Raw genomic sequence first — 17803 nt, forward strand, 5'->3', positions numbered from 1 at the left:
TAAGAATTTATCTTTTACGACCTCTTTAGGTAAGTAAGTGCTTATGACTTGTCGGTCTTCATTGAGAGCAGTGAAGTAATAGTATTAATGACCACATTTATTCCCAGTGACTCTCAATTGTTTGTTATGTTAATTTACTATTTATTGATAAACTTTAACTAAAACAGAGTCATTCAACAAATATTCACTAAACACCTACTCTATGATGATAAGCAGATACTTGACAAAAATTTGCTAAATCTGAATACTTCCTGGATCATCTCCTGAGCAGTTATATCATTTGCCACTCATTTCCATGTCACCTGCCACCATTAAAATTTTCAATGGTTTTGAACTAACTTTGAAGAGTAATGGTAGTTCTGAAATCTAAGGTCATAGATTACCATTTGGAGACAGAAAAAAAGTGGAATTTGATCTTGGAAGTTATTGTTTATTGCTGAAACTCAGAGTATTTTTGCTTATCGAATACTAGTAATTGTTGCCATTCTAAATTGCTATATCGTATTTATGTTTTTGTTAAATGCTTTCCACATGCCTGTAAAAATCAGCTGGGTCCACGCAGAGCCAAAAAGCAGGCAACATGGAAAAATTCAGTATCGTCTATACCCCAGTATACACAATAACAAGTGACTATATGCAGATTAAAGAATTTTATTATTTGTTGTTGTATTGGGGATAGATAGTGAAAATTTAGGGTAAATGATAAGCTTAACAACAATAAAAATGACCTGCCAGCAAGATTATTATAAAAAGAAACTGACAGTCCAGAGATGATGTTGAACTGTTTTTTGCAACCTTTAAAGTGGCCTCGGTCCTGTGTGTCTATTCTGCTCACCACACTCACCCTATAGAGTGCATCCACTTTCAGAGTAAATCCATCCATGCCTGGCATGCTGCTGACCACATGGAAGTCAGGCAACTCAGATGCAAAGTAGGCCTCAAAGGGCACATCACGGAAGTACTTATCAGTTACCTCTGGTTGGCTGCGGTCCTAGAATTTCAGAAAAAAAAATCACAAGATTTAGAAAGCTGGAGCAACTGAACTGGCAGGTGGTGGTCACTAGGAGGAGAAAGGTAATCTCTCCTCCTGCCTTCGGTTGGGTCAGAGAGTACATGCTGCAGGAGCCCTCTCCTTAAGGTGACAGCTGCCTCTGGGTGCCCAATGCCCTCTTCAAGGGTGGACACTTGGTGGCCTCTGTGATCTCAAAACACAAACAGTGGGCTAGCCTAGGAAAGTAATTCTCAAGCTATATAGTCTCAGAATTTTTATATGCTTAAAAAATTAAGGACCCCAAAAGTCTTTTGTTTATGTGTTTTATATCTATCAGTACTTACTATATTAAAATTAACATTACAAAACTAAAAAAAATACTTATTTGCTAATTCATGTTAAAATGGAAATGAAAAATCTATCACATATTAACATAAGTAACGTATTTTTAGAGAAAATACCTATATTCACTCCCACCGCCTCAAAAGAGAGCTGGCATTGTTTTACATTTTTTTGCAAATCTGGAAAAGAACTAGATTCTCACATCTTCTTCTTCAGTTGTGATATGTTGTTTGGCTGAAGTATATGAAGAAAATCTGGCCTCACGAAGCTTTGTAATTAGAAAAGGAAGGGATGTTTTAATAGCTTTTTCAGATAATTGTAGATTTTTTTTGATACTAAATCGAAATTTGATAGGTGGTATTTTTAAAGATTAGTTGTAGTGTACATTCTGAAACCATATCAATAAACCTTTCATATACTCTACTCTCATGAGGAAATGAGTGTGAAAAGGCAAGCATCATCATACTGTTATAAAAGTAGTTTGGATCTTGTGGATTCCCTGAAAGAGCATTGGGGATATTCAGAAGGTTCTGGACCATATTTTTGAGAAACACTGGCCTAGACTTTCTTTTTCCTGGGACATTAATAATAGCTTGTCCTTCTTACTCACCATAACCATCACATTTGGCACTATGTACTAGAATTTAGCTGATCAGAGAGAAAAAACAATAAATATATATTATATATTATATATAGAAAGATCCAATACAAGAAAATACACATTTCAAATCAAGATATTGCAAAATATGGCCCCATTTCACTATGTCAAACCCTGACGATCACAGCTTCCTCTCAAAGCAGGAATCGTGTTTTAGGTGTTTGTTTGGCTGAATGCATCCATACTGTGGTCCTTCATTGTAGATTGTCCCCGTGGGATCAAAGAAAGGCACATAGCCATCCTTGCCGGTACAAAGATAGACTTTCTCCAGCTGGAGTTTGTAAGCAGAATTAAGGTTTTGTTCTGGGTTCCAAAGTACTCGACCATAAAGGATTTGACCTGGAAAGATTGAGAGGCACAAATTAGGTCAGACTTTAAGATCAAAGAGAAAGAAATGTCAGGGGTAGAAAGGATTTAACACACTGTCTTAGAGTCAAAGTACCTCTCTATGAAGAGCTCTATGAATCCACGTGCCCCTAAAATACTCATTCATTCATGTATTGCTTCTTTTAGTCAATAAGAATAACTACGCATTTAAGCTGTGCTAAGCACTCTGTTATGTGCAGGGGATACAAAGGTGAGTGAGAAGACAGAAATAAAAGATAAGCAATTACTAAAAATAGCTAATACTTATCAAACTCATACTATATGCTGGGTACTGTACTAAGTCCTTCCCATGTAAGAACTCATGTAGTGCTGACAATTTTACAATTTGTCACCTACATTATCATATTTAATCTTCCCAAGAGCCTAAGAGATAGGTTCAATTATTATTCCCATTTAAGATAACTTGTCTAAATTTTCGTATCTGTGACATGAAGGACAGGAGTTGAGTACAAATTTGTCTGGCTCTAAACACTTGTCCAGAACATCTACTATGTGGCAGGTCAATGTGACCAGGTTGGAGGGTATGAAGAAGCTCTAGCAGGAGAGATTCTTGAGAAGACAGACTAATGGTGCTGTGGATTCTGTACTGAAGTATATAAGTAATGGGGAATACTTAAGCAGGGGCATAATATCAACATAGCTGGGCTTCAGAAAACAGAGAATGGAAGAAAGACAAAGAGACTAAAGTCACAAAGGTCAGATGGGGGCTATTTTAATGTCCTAGTGAAAAAAAGGTATCTAAAACATAGTTGTGAGGCAGGGGGAAGGATTCAAGAAATGTCTAGGAGTCAGATACCATTCATTTTAATGGCAGATGGGTGTGGGAGGCATAGAACTGGAGGATAACCCTGAGGTTTTTGCCTGGGGTACCTGAAACATGATGAGGCACTCAATGGGACAGTGAATATGAAAGAATATGTTTAGAGGGAGTGAATATGTTTAGAGGGAGATAAATTCAGTTCTAGACATCTCTACATGTCTGAAAGACATCCACTTGGAGAGGCTTGGTAGTTTCAGATTGCATGTGAAACGAGGAAATGACACTTAAGTGAGATCAGGGGTAAGATCAACTTTTCTAGAATAGCTGTGGAGTAGTAGGAGTACAGGAGATTCTGAGTAAAGGGATGGGCCAAGCCATGGGGATGACCAGAGGTAGCACTGAAGTGAGAACAGAAAGAGCTAATCATAGAACCTGGAAAAAACAACACAGACAGGGCAGAGGATAGAAACCTAGGACAGGAGAGTGAGAAGTGCTCGGAGAGGCAAGACGGTGTCAGGTGAGGCTGGAACGAAGGAAGCAAATAGAGGGAAAAAAGTCAAAATCTGTGGACACTAAAATCTCTCTCATTGACAAGAGAGATTTCTGAACCATGGTGGGACAAACCCAGCCTGCAACAGGTAGACGAAGAAGTGATTGTGAAGAAAGGCCATGAAGAAAGTGTATGCTCACTACTTCTTTAGGAAAAGAAAAGGAGAAAATGGGCTGAAGTTTGAAGGAAGAAGAATTGAGGGATTTTTGTTTTTCTGTTATGGGCAAAACTTGAATGTGTTTTTAGGATGAGAAAAAACTCAGATATGAGGAGAAAATTAAAAGTAAGAAAAAGACAGAAGGGGTTATTACGAGAAGGCAGGTGATTAAATAACTTATTCATTCAACAAATATTTATTGAGCACTTAGGCACTGGTGGTGTGGTATGGAAATCTGACATTTGATCACAATCTCCATTCTCATGGAACTTACAGTCAAATGGCAGAGATAGGCAATAAATAAGAAATATATAATACACATTACATAATATTAAAAAAATATAAGTACTATAATAAATGAATAGAGTTCTGCGAAAGTGAAAAACATGGAGGCCTATGCGAGGTTGTCTGGGGTGGTCAGGGAAAGCCTTTTCGAGGAGGTTAGCAGTGAAGTAGCAACCTAAAGGGGAAGAAAAATCTAGCTGGCCATTTGAAAAGGAGATCATGTTTGGGGCAGGGAGGGGGCAGAGGAAGCATTTTAAGTAGAAAAAGCATGATGGAGAGCACATATACATGTATGTTTGACATACCTTTGAGGATGGCTGGGAGTGGGGATCATACTGTAATCTCTGAGGGACTTAGAGATAAAGCAGCTTACCCAAAGTTAAGTGTTAAATCTGGTTAGAGACGCCAGTCTTCTTACTAATCAAACCAGTGCCTTTTTATAGTGCCGCCCTGCCGGTCAATATAGTGCCAAGTATGTAATCTTAATTGTGAAACGCTGTGGAGGAAGAATATGGGACTGTTCCTCGCCTAAATATTGGCTGCTCTGGAACCCACACCAGGGACATCCGGAGAATTGACTGAAAGCTGATGAGCAGAGATGCTAGTCCGGGCACTTATCCGAAAGAATCTCAAATCCTGCCAGAGTCACTTTCTGAAGGTGATGGAGACAACTCACCTTTTGAGAAGGCTCCTTTGTAATCCATTTCTGCCAGTGACATATCAGATGTGTTGGGGTCCATCAGAAACACCTTTTCGTTATTGCAGAGCTGAAATTCAGTATTGAGTGAATACACAACTGGTACGGGGCGGTTGGTCTGCTGGAATGCAATGGGTATCAGGAATCTAAACGTGGGAGAAACAAAAGCCCTTTGAGAGTGGGTCAGCTTTGCACACGTCATTCAAGCTGCCCTCCCCTTGCCACCTGTCTCAGAATTGTGAACAATGCTAAATATTTACCGAATAAAAAGATGTGTGTAGGAGTGGGACTTAATTAGTTTGGGTCATTATGAGGTTGATCCGCTCTTTTAAACAGAAATAATCTAATTCGTCTTTAGAATTCTTCAGTACTCTTCGCTTTTCCTGGAGCTTTCATTCTGAAGGCCCCCGAAGTCGCTGTGATTGCTAAAGGGCTGCCTTGGTGCCCCGCCTCCTCCTTCCCAGACCTGCATGCTCCGGGACTGCCACTCAGCCTGATCCAAACTGCTTGTCCTATGTCCCACTCTTCTAGATGTTACTAGACAATGCCGTCTTGCCTCCCCCTTACTCCAATGACCTTCTTTCTCAGTCTTTTGAATCTACTTCTTTCTTCTTCGCCTCTGGCAGGTAAGGGCTCCTCCTTCCAGAATGGCCTTTTTTAGGTCTCTTGACTAGCCCTCTATTCTGTATTCCTTACTGCCCTGGGACTCAATAATCAACAACTATTCACTGAGATTTCGTTATGTGATAGACACTGTTCTCATAGGGGGAATTTGAACAATTCTATGAACAAAACCCTCAGGAAAGTTACACCCTAATAGGGAGATAATTAATAAACAAAATAAGTTAAAAAATAATATAGCACACTAGAAGGTAAAGAGGTAACTAGGAGAAAAATGAGGCAGAAAAAGGGAATGTTAGAAAGAGGTTCAGTTGGACATTTTAAATACGGTGGTCATGGAAGGCCTCAGTGAGAGGAAAACATTTATGCAAAGGCTTGAAGGAGGCAAGTGAGTCATGTGGTTATCTGGGGGAGACAACTTTCCAGGCAGTGGAAACAGCAAGAGCAAAGGTTTGGGGTAACGAGTGTGCCCAATACGTTAGAGGAACAGCCAATCAGCTAGAATGGCTGAAATAAACTGATTGAGGGAAATGAGATCAGAGAGGTAACTGGAGGCCATGTTAGCTTTACCCCATATGGTAAGGACTTTGGGGTTTACTTAGATTGTTGGGGAGTTTTGAGAACATGAGTGGGGTCTGCTTTGTTTAGAATGGACTGGAGAGTGGAAGCAGAGTGACCTGTTGGTGGGCTACTGCTGTATTCCAGGTAAGTGATGGCAGTGGTTCTGACCAGGGCAGTTGTCAAACGGCCATGGGAATGGTTGGAGTCATCTATTTTAGAGCAGATGCCCATAAGTTTGGCTGACACATTAGATGTGGGGCATAAGAGTCCCAGATTAAGAGAGGGGTCGAGGATGTTTTTAAGAATTTGGGTGTAAATATCTAGAACAGGGGTCGGCAAAGTTCTTCTGTAAATGGCCAAATAGTAAATATTTTGGACTTTGTGGCCATATGGTCCCATAATTATTTGCTTCATTTTTTGCCAAGTTCCAGATAGATATATTTGTTAAAGAATAATGCATGAGTGATAATTTCAATGTTTTATTCTTCCAGTAGAGTCCATTTGACCATTCCTTACTTTTATTGAAGGTGCTCCAGTGGGTAGATTCAAGAAGGCTGGGAAAGGAACTTGGGGTGTAGGAGAAACTAACATAAGCCAAGGCTGACTCTGCTTCAACAGTTTTATAATGATATAACCATTAGTTTCACCAAGAGCTCATTTAGTTGACTCAAGAAAATAGGTTTTTCTTGTTGATATTGGTATTACCAGAATCCACTAGTGCCTGGTACATAAGACACTCAATAAATATTTACTGATTAAATAGAATGAATAATGGACTTGAGATGATTATGATGTATAAGCTTAGAACAAATGACGGACCTCACAAAAACAGGCATAATATGAAACACGATTCTATTGAATTAAGTCTGAATTCTCTGAGTCGGTCTTGATTGTTTTTTTTTGTGTTGCAGTTCTATTGCATCCATATATAGCCAAATAGATGATCAAAAGCAAGGTTAGGTGCAGGGAGGAAGTCACCCTGGGAATAGTGGGGAAATATTTCCATCTCTGAAGCCTCAATAACACTCTTCCCGCTGTAGCTTCCCTCACCCACAAAGCACTGAGCCTGGATACGGGTTGGTGTCTTCGTTGCTCCTTTTTGCCATTTTCAAACCATTGTTCCTGTCTTGTCTCAAAAAAAAAATTCAGCACCTACTCTGGAGAAACTCTTCTTTCACATATAAACTAAAAGACATATAAGTATTCTTTGTAGCAGAGAGAATCTGGAATCATTAGCCAAATAACATGGTCAGATAAATTGCCAAATATTCCTACAGTGAATACTTTGATGCAGTGAAAAATGAACTACAGAACTACAGTTACATGAATCAACACAAATGTTGATTCACTTATGAATCAACGATTCACTGAGGAAAAAAAAAGCTACAGAGAACTTATGTTGTCTGAAATTTTTATAGACTTCAAAAACATGTAACACCATGTAGAAGTAAATACGAGGTGAACCATAAACCAAAACAAGGGATGATAAATATAAATATCATGCTAGCAGTTACCTTAATGAGGAGGCAAAAGGGAGTGCAACTGGAAGGGGCACTGAGGTTTAAAAGGTATTAGTAGCGTTCCATTTCTTCTTTTCTCGTTGATTCCCAGTTTTATTTGTTATAAAATGGAAATAACACTGCAATCTTGTGAGGAATCATTGTAGTGAGAATTAAATGTTAAGACTTTAGTATAAGCCTACCACATAGTTTACACTCCATACATGGTCTTTAATATCACTGGTAGTTGATATCATTCATTTTATCATCAGTATCATAGTCCAAGGGATACTCAATTCATTACAGTTGCAATTCATATTAGGTAATGTTCTATTTCTTGGTTATATATATATGTACTATATATCAGCGGTCTCCAACCTGTTAACTGTCCGTGGCCTGTTAGGAACTGGGCCGCATAGTAGGAGGTGAGTGATGGGCCAGTAAAGCTTCATCTGTATTTGCAGCGCTAGCATCACTGCCTCAGCTCCACTGCAGATTATCACAGAAGCGTGAACCCTACTGTGAACTGCACATGTGAGGGATCTAGGTTGCCCTCTCGTTATGAGAATCTAATGCCTGATGATCTGAGGTGGAGCTGAGCTGGTGATGCTAGCACTGAGGAGCAGCTGCAAATACAGATTAACATTAGCAGAGAGGTTTGACTGCACAGAGACCATAATAAATCAATCACTTGCAGACTCATATCAAAACCCTATCCATGAGTGGCAAAAGACAAGCTGCATCTGGGGGCAGGCTTTACAGTGGCAAGTGTGTTGATGTACTTCAATTGTACAACTGTATCTGGTGGCATCTGATTCTGCACTATGGTGAGTTGTATAATTATTTCATTATATATTACAATTTAATAATAATAGAAATAAAGTGCACAACAAATGTAATGTGGTTGAATTATACCGAAAACTATCCCCTGCCCCAGTCTGTGGAAAAATTGTCTTCCATGAAACCAATTCCAGTGTCAAAAAGGTTGGGGACCGCTGCACGGTCTTCTGAATGTCTAAAATATTTCCTAATTAAATAATTTAGTACGTGAATAAAAATTTCCCAGCATCTCTTCAGATTAGATGCCCTCTGTTCTTCATTACTGCAGACAGCTATTATTCTTCTGGTCACATTCCCTCCCACAGTGGGCTGACTACGGTGCTCTCTAGCATTGCTCCTGCCATCAATCTTGGTGATTTTGGCATTCACATGGATGAACCATATCATACCCTAGCCTCCCAGTTCCCTGATGTCCTCGCCTCCAAAGAGCTTGTTCTTTGGAGCCACCTTTGCTTCACTGTTCTATTATGTACCACCTCCAAAATTCTCATTTCCAAATTCCTCACTTCTCTAACTACCACCTCCTATCTTTCCAGCTCTCCTCTTCTTTAACTCTCTCTCATTAATTCTCCCACCATATCATGACCTCCCTAACCACTTTTACCAGGATGCAGAGGAAGTGGAACAATGACACACCCATAATGGGAATGTATACACATTGTTACATATTTACAGACACTTCAGAAAACAATTTGGCAGTATCTTAAAAAGTTAAACATACATCTGTCATATGATCCAGCCATTCTATTCCTAGATATTTATACAAGAAAATAGAAAGCGTATGTCCACATAAAGACTTGTATATATATATGTTCATAGGAGCTTTATTTATCATAGCCATAAACTGGAAACAACCTAAATATCCATCAACTCAAAAATCAACAAATTGTAGCATATCCATACCATCAAATACAACTCAGCAATAACAGGAACAAACTGCTGATACACAACAACTTGAATGAATCAAAATAACCATGCTGAGTGAAAGAAGCTAGAGAAAAAGAATGGATACTGTATGATGCCATTTATGTAACATTCTAGAAAATGCAAACTAATCTATAGGGACAGAAAGCAGATCGTTGTATTCCTGGGGAAAGGGGTGGGTAGGGTTGGATGGAATGGAGGGATTGTCAAGAGGCGTGAGAAAGCTTTTGGAGGAAATGAATACATTCCTCCAAAATGTATTCAACAACTGTGTAGATATTTCGTAAATGTATGCCCAGTTGATCCTTGGGCAATGCAGGGTTAGAAATGCTGACCCACTCCATGCAGTTGAATACCCGCCTATAACTTTTGACTCCCCCAAAACTTGCTGACTGTTGACTGGAAGCCTTACCAATAACATAAACAGTCAATCAACATATATTTTGTATGTTTTATGTATTATGTACTGTGTTCTTAAAATAAAGTAAGCTAGAGAAAAGAAAATGTTATTAAGAAAATCATAGGGAAAATATGTTTACAGTATTTATTGGAAAAAAATTGTATATAAGTGGACCTTTGATGTTCAAGCCTGTGTTGTTCAAGGGTCAACTTTATATGTCAAAATTTATCAAACTGTATATATTTTAAATATGTGCACAGTTTATCTTTTGTCAATAACATGGTAATTTAAGAACAACTCATTTGGGCCTCCAGTACTGTCTGACCTGCTGCTATCTATTCCCTCTAGTATATTTACTTTCTCACTCTCTGAGGTGAATATATCACTTTCCTCTCTCTTCTCAAACCTCTGTGTTCCTCAGTTCCAGCTAATGCTTGGCTTCTCATTTCATGGAGAAAATAGATTTGATTAAATGTCTATTTGTCATCCTTACCTTCCTAATCTACTAATTCTCCCTTGGCCCTTATCCACAGCCTCTGCCCGCCTTTCTCTTTCAGTGGACAAACTCTCTCTGACTCTAGCTAAGGCCAACCCTGACCTGGATCAATCCTCTGCCTATTCAAGGACTTGGCTCTGCAGATCTCCCCTCTCTCTGCATTCTCGAATTTTCCCTCCTAAACCAATAGGGTTACTCCCACCAGCATACAAACATCCTGAAATGTTTTTTTTACTCTAAAAAACAAACAGTAAAACCTTCTCTGACTCCTTATCTGTTTCCAGCTCCTACCCCTCTCCTCTGGCTTCCTTTATAATAAAGCTCCTTGTTTTGTTAAGCACCGTTTTCCCTTGTTATCTCCACTTTCTCGCCTCTCTTGAACCCACTTCAATCAGGTTTATCCCCCTGAGTCCATTGAACCTGTCCTTTGTCCGGTTCATGAACAACGTTTGTATCACCAAATCCAACAGCCAGTTCAGTCTCTTAACCTGCATGCCTAGGCCAGAGCAAAGCACATAACAAGAGCTGACTACATACTGGTCGAATGAATGGACACTGGCACAACAGCTACTCCTGGGTCTCAGCCGAGTATGATTGTTTCTCATTACTAGTGGTAGTTATGTTCTATGAAGCTGCAATGAACACTGCATTAGTAAATACTGAACTATTCACTGCTCCTAGTGGAAATATGGGCTAGAGTTCCTGCAGCCGCTAGTCACAATTTTCTTCAACAGGTCAATATATAACCTTATTTTATGCTTGTTTCTGCCTAAAGACACCTTATTTAACATATGTTGCTGATACGTTAATATAGAACTCATGGTAACTGCACTAAAAGTCACGCTTGCATGAATCTTATCTAACACTCCATAAATTCCACTCCGTATCTCACAGCCTTCTAGTACTTATGAACGCTAGACGGCATGTCAGACTATGCTTGGGCACCATTTTAAACAGGGAAATCACCAACAAAAGAACAAAAATTAAAACAAACAAACAAACATGGCACTAAATAGACCGTGAAAAGGACACTTGTTTACAGTAGGAAAGTTGAAATAAGATGGCAGAGCACTGCCTTGCTCAAACTGAGCTGGAAATGTGTGTGTCAGGTGACTCAATATTTTGCCACTGTGCATTTTTGTAAATGACTGTGAAAGCACCACAAAAAACTGATTGGGGATTATAAACAAATGTTAGCAAGTAGGCGAATTCATAAATAATGAGGATAGAGTGTATTTGCCTACCTTTCCGGGGCATGAGCAGTGCAGGCTAAAGGCTTCTCTCCTGGGTCAACCCACGGCTGTGTGGGCTGCACGGTGCAAGGGATCAGGTAGATGGTGTACTCCCCTGAGTAGTCCTTCCTGGGGGTATACAGAGCGGGCTGTGGTTACAGGGAACAGCTTACAGATTGTTCACTTACCCAGAAATACAGCGACTTCCTTAAACAGTTTTCAGATGGTATTTGTGCCCCATATCTAAGAACTTTATGAGTCTGCAAACACAGTTTTCAGGAATTCATCACTGATTATTCTGTTACAGTGTAATCTAGAAGTGTTAAATAGAGCTACTTTTATTTATTCAAGTCCTTTTCATGAGGAAAGCTGAGAAAGGCACACTGTTTACAAAAATCTAAAAGGCTCAGGTGAAGACAAACCAGAACGAGCCACTTCCTATAGATTTCCATGAAACCTGTTTGGCAATTTCTGTTTACTGTTTCTTGTTGACTGGCATTCTCAACTGCAAGAACTTTTATTTATTAACATGCGACCGAATCAGCTGTTGCTCTTAGGAGAGGTAGCAAGTGCCCCAGGGTTAAAAGATATCTCTCCAGAGAAAGCCCATACCTCCATTTTATTAGCATTCAGTTTTGGGGGCTCCTCTCCTAAATACTACAGCCCTGTCCCTTTACTAAGTTGAAGAACAATCTCACATCTCCTAGGAGACTGCTTGCTGGGAACGTCCCTGTTTATGGTGGAGCACGGGACTCTGTCTGTCATGATGCAGAGGGTAGGGAGGCTTTGTACCCTCACCTACTTTATTTCCCTCACTTGTCATTGAGTAACAGCCCAGCCCTGGCAGGGTGCCTGGAAGGCAGCCAGACATCCAGAAGTTTCAGGAAGATTCTCTAAGAGCCTTGGGAGGCTGCCATCCATTGAATGAGGAGCACAGAGCTTAATTATAACTTGTTGTGAGCGATCTCTGAAAGAATCCCATTTCTTTTGTATTATTTATATATACATATTACTAAATGATGGCAAAAATTTGGTTAAAAAATAAATAAAACTTTCATGGCACATCCTATGGTTGGTTTTGTGGAATGGTACGGGGCAGAAACTTGGAGGCAGTCTAACCCTGGCTTGGCTCTGCCTCTGCCACGGTTGTATGATTTTAGACAAACCATGCAACTTTCAGGGCTTAAGTTTCTAAACCCCATTTGGCCCTCAAAATCTGTACATCTGTATGTCTGTAGTTTTTCCATCTTCCTGCAAAGCTTGGACCAGAAGAAAATGAGACTTTGTGTATCATATTTGAATTACATGAACATTGACAAGTATAATGTGAATAACAACTCTTAGTTAATAGAAACACATAATTAGGCAGAAATGTCCATGCTTGACCTTTGCTTTCCACAAGACAGACCAGATTATGTCACTCCTCTGCTCAAACCCTATAGTGGCTCCCACTGCAGAGTAAAAGCCAAAATTCACACGCTGGCCTCCAACGCCCGCATGGTGGCCCTACCCCACCTTCTTACTTCCTTGACCTTATTTCATGTGACCTTCTTTCTTGCTCACTCCACTCCAGCTGCTCCAGCCTCCTTGCTATTCCCCTGAGCATGCCAGAAATGCCACCGCCTCAGGAACTTTGCCAGGAACCTCTTCCCTAGACGATCTGCTTAACAAGCTCCCTCACCTCCTTCAAGTCTTCGGTCAAAGGTAGCTTCTTGATGAAGCCTACTCTGAACGTTTCAATTAAATGACAATGTCTCCCCCCTTCTGATTCCCTTTACCCTGCTTTATCTTGTTTATTTTTTCATAGCACTCATCACCTTTTAACATGTTATACCATACTTATTTATTATGTCTACCCTGTGCCTCCTTATTCTAAGTGCTGTAGGCAGGGATCTTTATTTTCTTCCCTGTTGTGTTCTGTGTGCTCAGAGCCTTCCCTGACAAACAGCAAATGCTCAGTGAATATTTATTGAACAAATGAGTGCAGGACAAATTGTATGGTCTCCCAAGCTTACAGCCCTATTTTCCCCTACCCCTAAATACAATTTAGGTCAATTTCCTCACTATCTCTGCAAATATGTCAAACACAGTCCTAGATACAGGTAGTTCTCCCTCCTTTCTAAAAACTAGACAGGTTCCATATGTTGCCCCGCCTCCCACAGGAAGCCTTGCACAACTTCCCAGCCTATGCCAGGCTCTCTCCTCCTGGAACAGCTGTGGTCTTGGTGTTGGGTACCTCTCACAGCACACAGAGGACAAAACTTGTGGTGTTGTTCGTCACTTTGCCACTTATCTATGTATTGATCTCCTTACCTCAAATGTAAGCACCTAAAGGATGCTTATTCAGTACCTACCATACGCTAAAACTCGCAGTTCTCTGGAGATTCAAGAGAAATCAGGCATGCCTCTTACCCTTGGGAAGCTCACGATCTAGTGGAAAATGGGGCTTTATTTAGAGCATAATAATATGATGAGCTGTATTATAGCAGAAGCTGGGACAAAATGGGAGCAAAGAGGGGGAGCTTTTAGCACTGAATAGGGCTCAGGGAAGGTGTCACAGAAGGTCAGTATTTGAGCTGCAACTCAGAGGAGTTTGAATTTTGCAAGAGGAAAGAAGTGGGAAGGGTAGAGGGAATTGCAAAGGCACGGAGGTATGATAAACTGGTGGGTTCGGCCTTGGGGAGATATTTAATGTGGTCAGAAGGCTGGTTTCAGATGAGGCTAGAGAGGAGGGGATGAGCCTTGTATAAAGAGTTGAACTTCATACGGTAGGTGATGGGGAGTCAGCAGAGGATTTGAAGAGGACTGTTTCTCTGCCTATAAATTGGGACAAAGTAGATACATAATCTCATGAACTTCTAGGAGGCACAGCCCGTGAAGATTATTATATATTGATTTTGAAGAAATCATTATATAAAAAAAGTATCTAAGACCAAAAATTTACAATGAAAGAAATCTTTTTGAAATGATTCTTAAGACAATCTGTCACTTCTTAACTATAAAACTAGGGTTAGATGTTCATGCTAAATATAGATCTTAATTTCATGACCTATAACAGAGGGATGATAATATTTATGACCGACTCTTGGTAATAGTTTTAATTTTGTTTTTCTTAGACTTCCATTTTATAGTGGGATATTTTACTCTATTTATCCAATTCCTATTCTATCTCTATATTAGCTGTTATTTATTTTCTAGGACATTGGGCCATAAGGAGTAACATCTGGATCTAATAACCAGAGATCTGCGATTTTGCCATGGTTGTGGTAATTGGAATGAAATTTCTTTCATACTCGAGTTTTAGTTGGACACATTTCCCAGCTTCCCTTGCAGGTAGAAGTGCCATATGATTAAGTTCTAGCCAACAGCATGTGAGCAGAAGTGATTTGTGCCCTTCCTGGTCCGATCCTTGGAATTAGGTTCCTGGTTTATCCATCAGGGGCTGACATGAACTACATTTGTTTTTTTCTCCATTTGCCAGAGTGTTGTTTCTCTCTCTCCTCCTTTTAAAACAGAAATCCAGCCTTTGAAGAAAAGCCCTATTACCCAAGCTTCTGAAAGAAACTGCAAACATTTCAGACCTACCCCTGAATGCCTTTCCTCTGAATTTACCTGTTATAAGAGCTTGTGGCTCTCCAGAGTTGATATGGAGAATCGAAGGTCTGAGCGCTCCACAGCAGCTGCAGGCTGAATTCAATTCCTCCCAAGTGGTCTGGAGTCAATATGAAAGACTTCACATCAGGGAGGGTGTGGTGCTCCAACACAAACTGTCCTATTTCAAAGGGAAACATGCACACTTATTTGTGAGCTTTATTGTACTTGCGGTGATGCCCTACAAGTCTTTGGATTGAATTAATATTCTTTGATCAAATAACTAAGGTTATACTTATCCTCTTGTCCTTAGAATATATCCCACACTGCTTGGGACAGCATAACATGCATCTCAGCTGGCCATCCTACTGGTGGTCATTATGACCATGGAGATTTATAGACGATATGCATGTGCCTTGTGGAAATGGTGCTAATGAGCATATCCATAATAATAGGAGTCCTTATGTGACAATTAACATTGAATACATATCGCTTTGAATTCCAACCAATATGTTTCTTAGCCTTAGAAAGGTCTCAGTAGTTTACAAATAGAAGTACTAAGTTTGGATTAAAAAAAATCATTTAGCACCTCCTTGGTAGAAGGAGACAATCGTAAACATGACTAAAAAGGTGAAGGTTACTCGGCAAGACGCCTCTATTCTTTCAAACTGCAGTCATGCGATATCTTGAATAAATATAAGCAAGGAGGCTATTCTAGATTAAAAGAGACTAAAGAGATATAACAACCAAAATGCAACACAAGAATCTTGAGTGGTTTCCTCCTTTTGTATAAACAGATATAAAGTAAATATAAACTAATATAAAATAAGTAGAAGACATTTCGAGGACAATGAAGGAAATATGAATAGGGACTTGATATTATTGGATCGTGTCAAATATCTTGGATGTGGTGCTGCTATTATGACATGTAAGAGAATGTCCTTGTTCGCAGGAGAGGGCTACTGAATTACTTAGGGTAACTTGACAGGAAGCCTGCAACTTGTTTACAAATGGCGTGACAAAAAAAAACGGTAAGCACGTGTCTATGTTTATACGCATATAGCGGAATGTTAACAACTGTTGATTTTATTTCTAATTGTTTGATCTTTAAATTTTCTATGTGTTTGAAACGTTTCTTAATAAAAAATTGAGGAGAAAAAACCAGCACTGGTATTACCTCTGAATTTGGCATGGGTCTTAAATTCAATGACGAGACGGCCGTCTTCTCGAATATAGATTCTTAATATCTGAAGCCTGGCAGAGAGTACACTGTCTGTCTGAATTCCTGGGCAGGCAACCATACACAAAACATTCAAGTTAGAACCTGGAGAAGACCTCCCGGATGGAAATCAACATGTAAGTTATCTCAGTGACACCTCTACGTAGAGATAAACATTTATTTGAATGTAACTTATGAAAAAATATTAGATATTCATGTGAACACAGAGTCTATTTAGAGATATTTGCCAATTACAATTGTAGAACAGTTCATTCTTTCTTTCATTTTTTTTACAGTTCCATTCTCTTTGACAGAGTCTCTTTATACCTGTAAGTGTCACTTGCCCAGATGTAGGGCCCCAGCCCAAAGATGGGGAAAAAAATTGGTTCTTAAAACTTCTTACTATCAACTTTAAACCAGGATGTAGTTACAGCACATCTGCTTTATAGTTTCTTTTCTTTTCTTCACCAAGACACCTTTTAAGATTTAACAGAACCATAAACAAAGTTCTGGTGATTACATTTAGTATTCAAACCAATGAAGAATTAAAGGTTAGCTTAGAATGCCAGCCATAATGGAATGACATGAGTAAACTGTAGCCTTAGTAAGATCACTCACAAACGTGATGCTCAATGAGTTTAGTATAGCCAAAAATTAAAGGGTAACCAAAGGGGAGGGAGTGTTAAAAAAATCAAGCCAAACTGAACGAAAGCTCAAGAAATTATCTGACCCAAAGTATGAAAGCTTCCTGAAGTTATTTTCCTATGAGAAATATAAAGCAAATAAATGATTGGAGCTTAAATCATTTAACAGAAGAAAGGATTGTATCTTCCATGAGTAGACATGAGGCCCCATCTAAAGAATACTCCTGTAGTCTTTTAGTATCTCTATCTCAGATCGAGTAAATGATCTTTGGGAGAAAGAGAAGGAGAAAGAGAAAGCAGAAGTAAGGAAAATGAGTTTGGGGTAATTTTTGAAGTACAGGACACTGAAAATGGGAAAGAAGCAAAAAAGCAACTCAAATCCATTAGAGTGAATGGAGGAGAGAATCACGGAGTTATAAGGAGCATTCATGTGGCAGCAGTGAGAGAAGGTGGCAGAGGGAGACGTGAGTGAGGTGTGAGCTCCCAGCTGAGGGGCCGTCACCAATCCAACCTGAGATGAAGGTCATTTAAAAAATTCAGCATTGAAATCCTTGAAGTAATAGTAGGGTGAAAGTCCCTGTACTTTTAAGAATGCAACAAAAGAGCAGAGTCTAAGCCAAATAAATAAAGTGAAGCAAGTGGCTCTTGATATACTTTTCTATTTCCATGCATTTGATTTGAAGCCCCTTTTTGCTCCTTAAGCAATATGAATTATGCCATTTTTAGCTAATAGCAAATGAACATGATTATGCTCCAAAACAATACACACTCCTCTGAACTCCTAATGGGCAGTGTAGAACCCCTCGCCATTTGCCATTCTCTACTCCAGCTATGTGGGTTGAATTCCTCAAACCCTAGAGGCCTTCCAGCATCAACATATATGGACATCATTCTTATTCAGGAGCCAGAGATCCACACACTTTCCAGACTTCAGGCACCCTCCTTTGTA

At 39.5% G+C, this 17803-nt stretch overlaps 1 protein-coding gene across 1 annotated transcript in view; it reads right to left on the reverse strand.

Annotated features, from left to right (window-relative positions):
- FRAS1 (Fraser extracellular matrix complex subunit 1) overlaps positions 1-17803 on the reverse strand; it is a 414255-nt gene that overhangs the window by 4104 nt on the left and 392348 nt on the right. Inside the window, 7 exon segments of the mRNA XM_025043815.1 lie at positions 845-991; positions 1062-1081; positions 2133-2330; positions 4807-4973; positions 11413-11529; positions 15013-15172; positions 16169-16276. Coding sequence (XP_024899583.1) covers positions 845-991; positions 1062-1081; positions 2133-2330; positions 4807-4973; positions 11413-11529; positions 15013-15172; positions 16169-16276 — 917 coding nt within the window.

Source organism: Pteropus alecto, unplaced genomic scaffold, assembly GCF_000325575.1.
Source record: "Pteropus alecto unplaced genomic scaffold, ASM32557v1 scaffold161, whole genome shotgun sequence".
NCBI classification, from domain to species: Eukaryota; Metazoa; Chordata; class Mammalia; order Chiroptera; family Pteropodidae; genus Pteropus; species Pteropus alecto.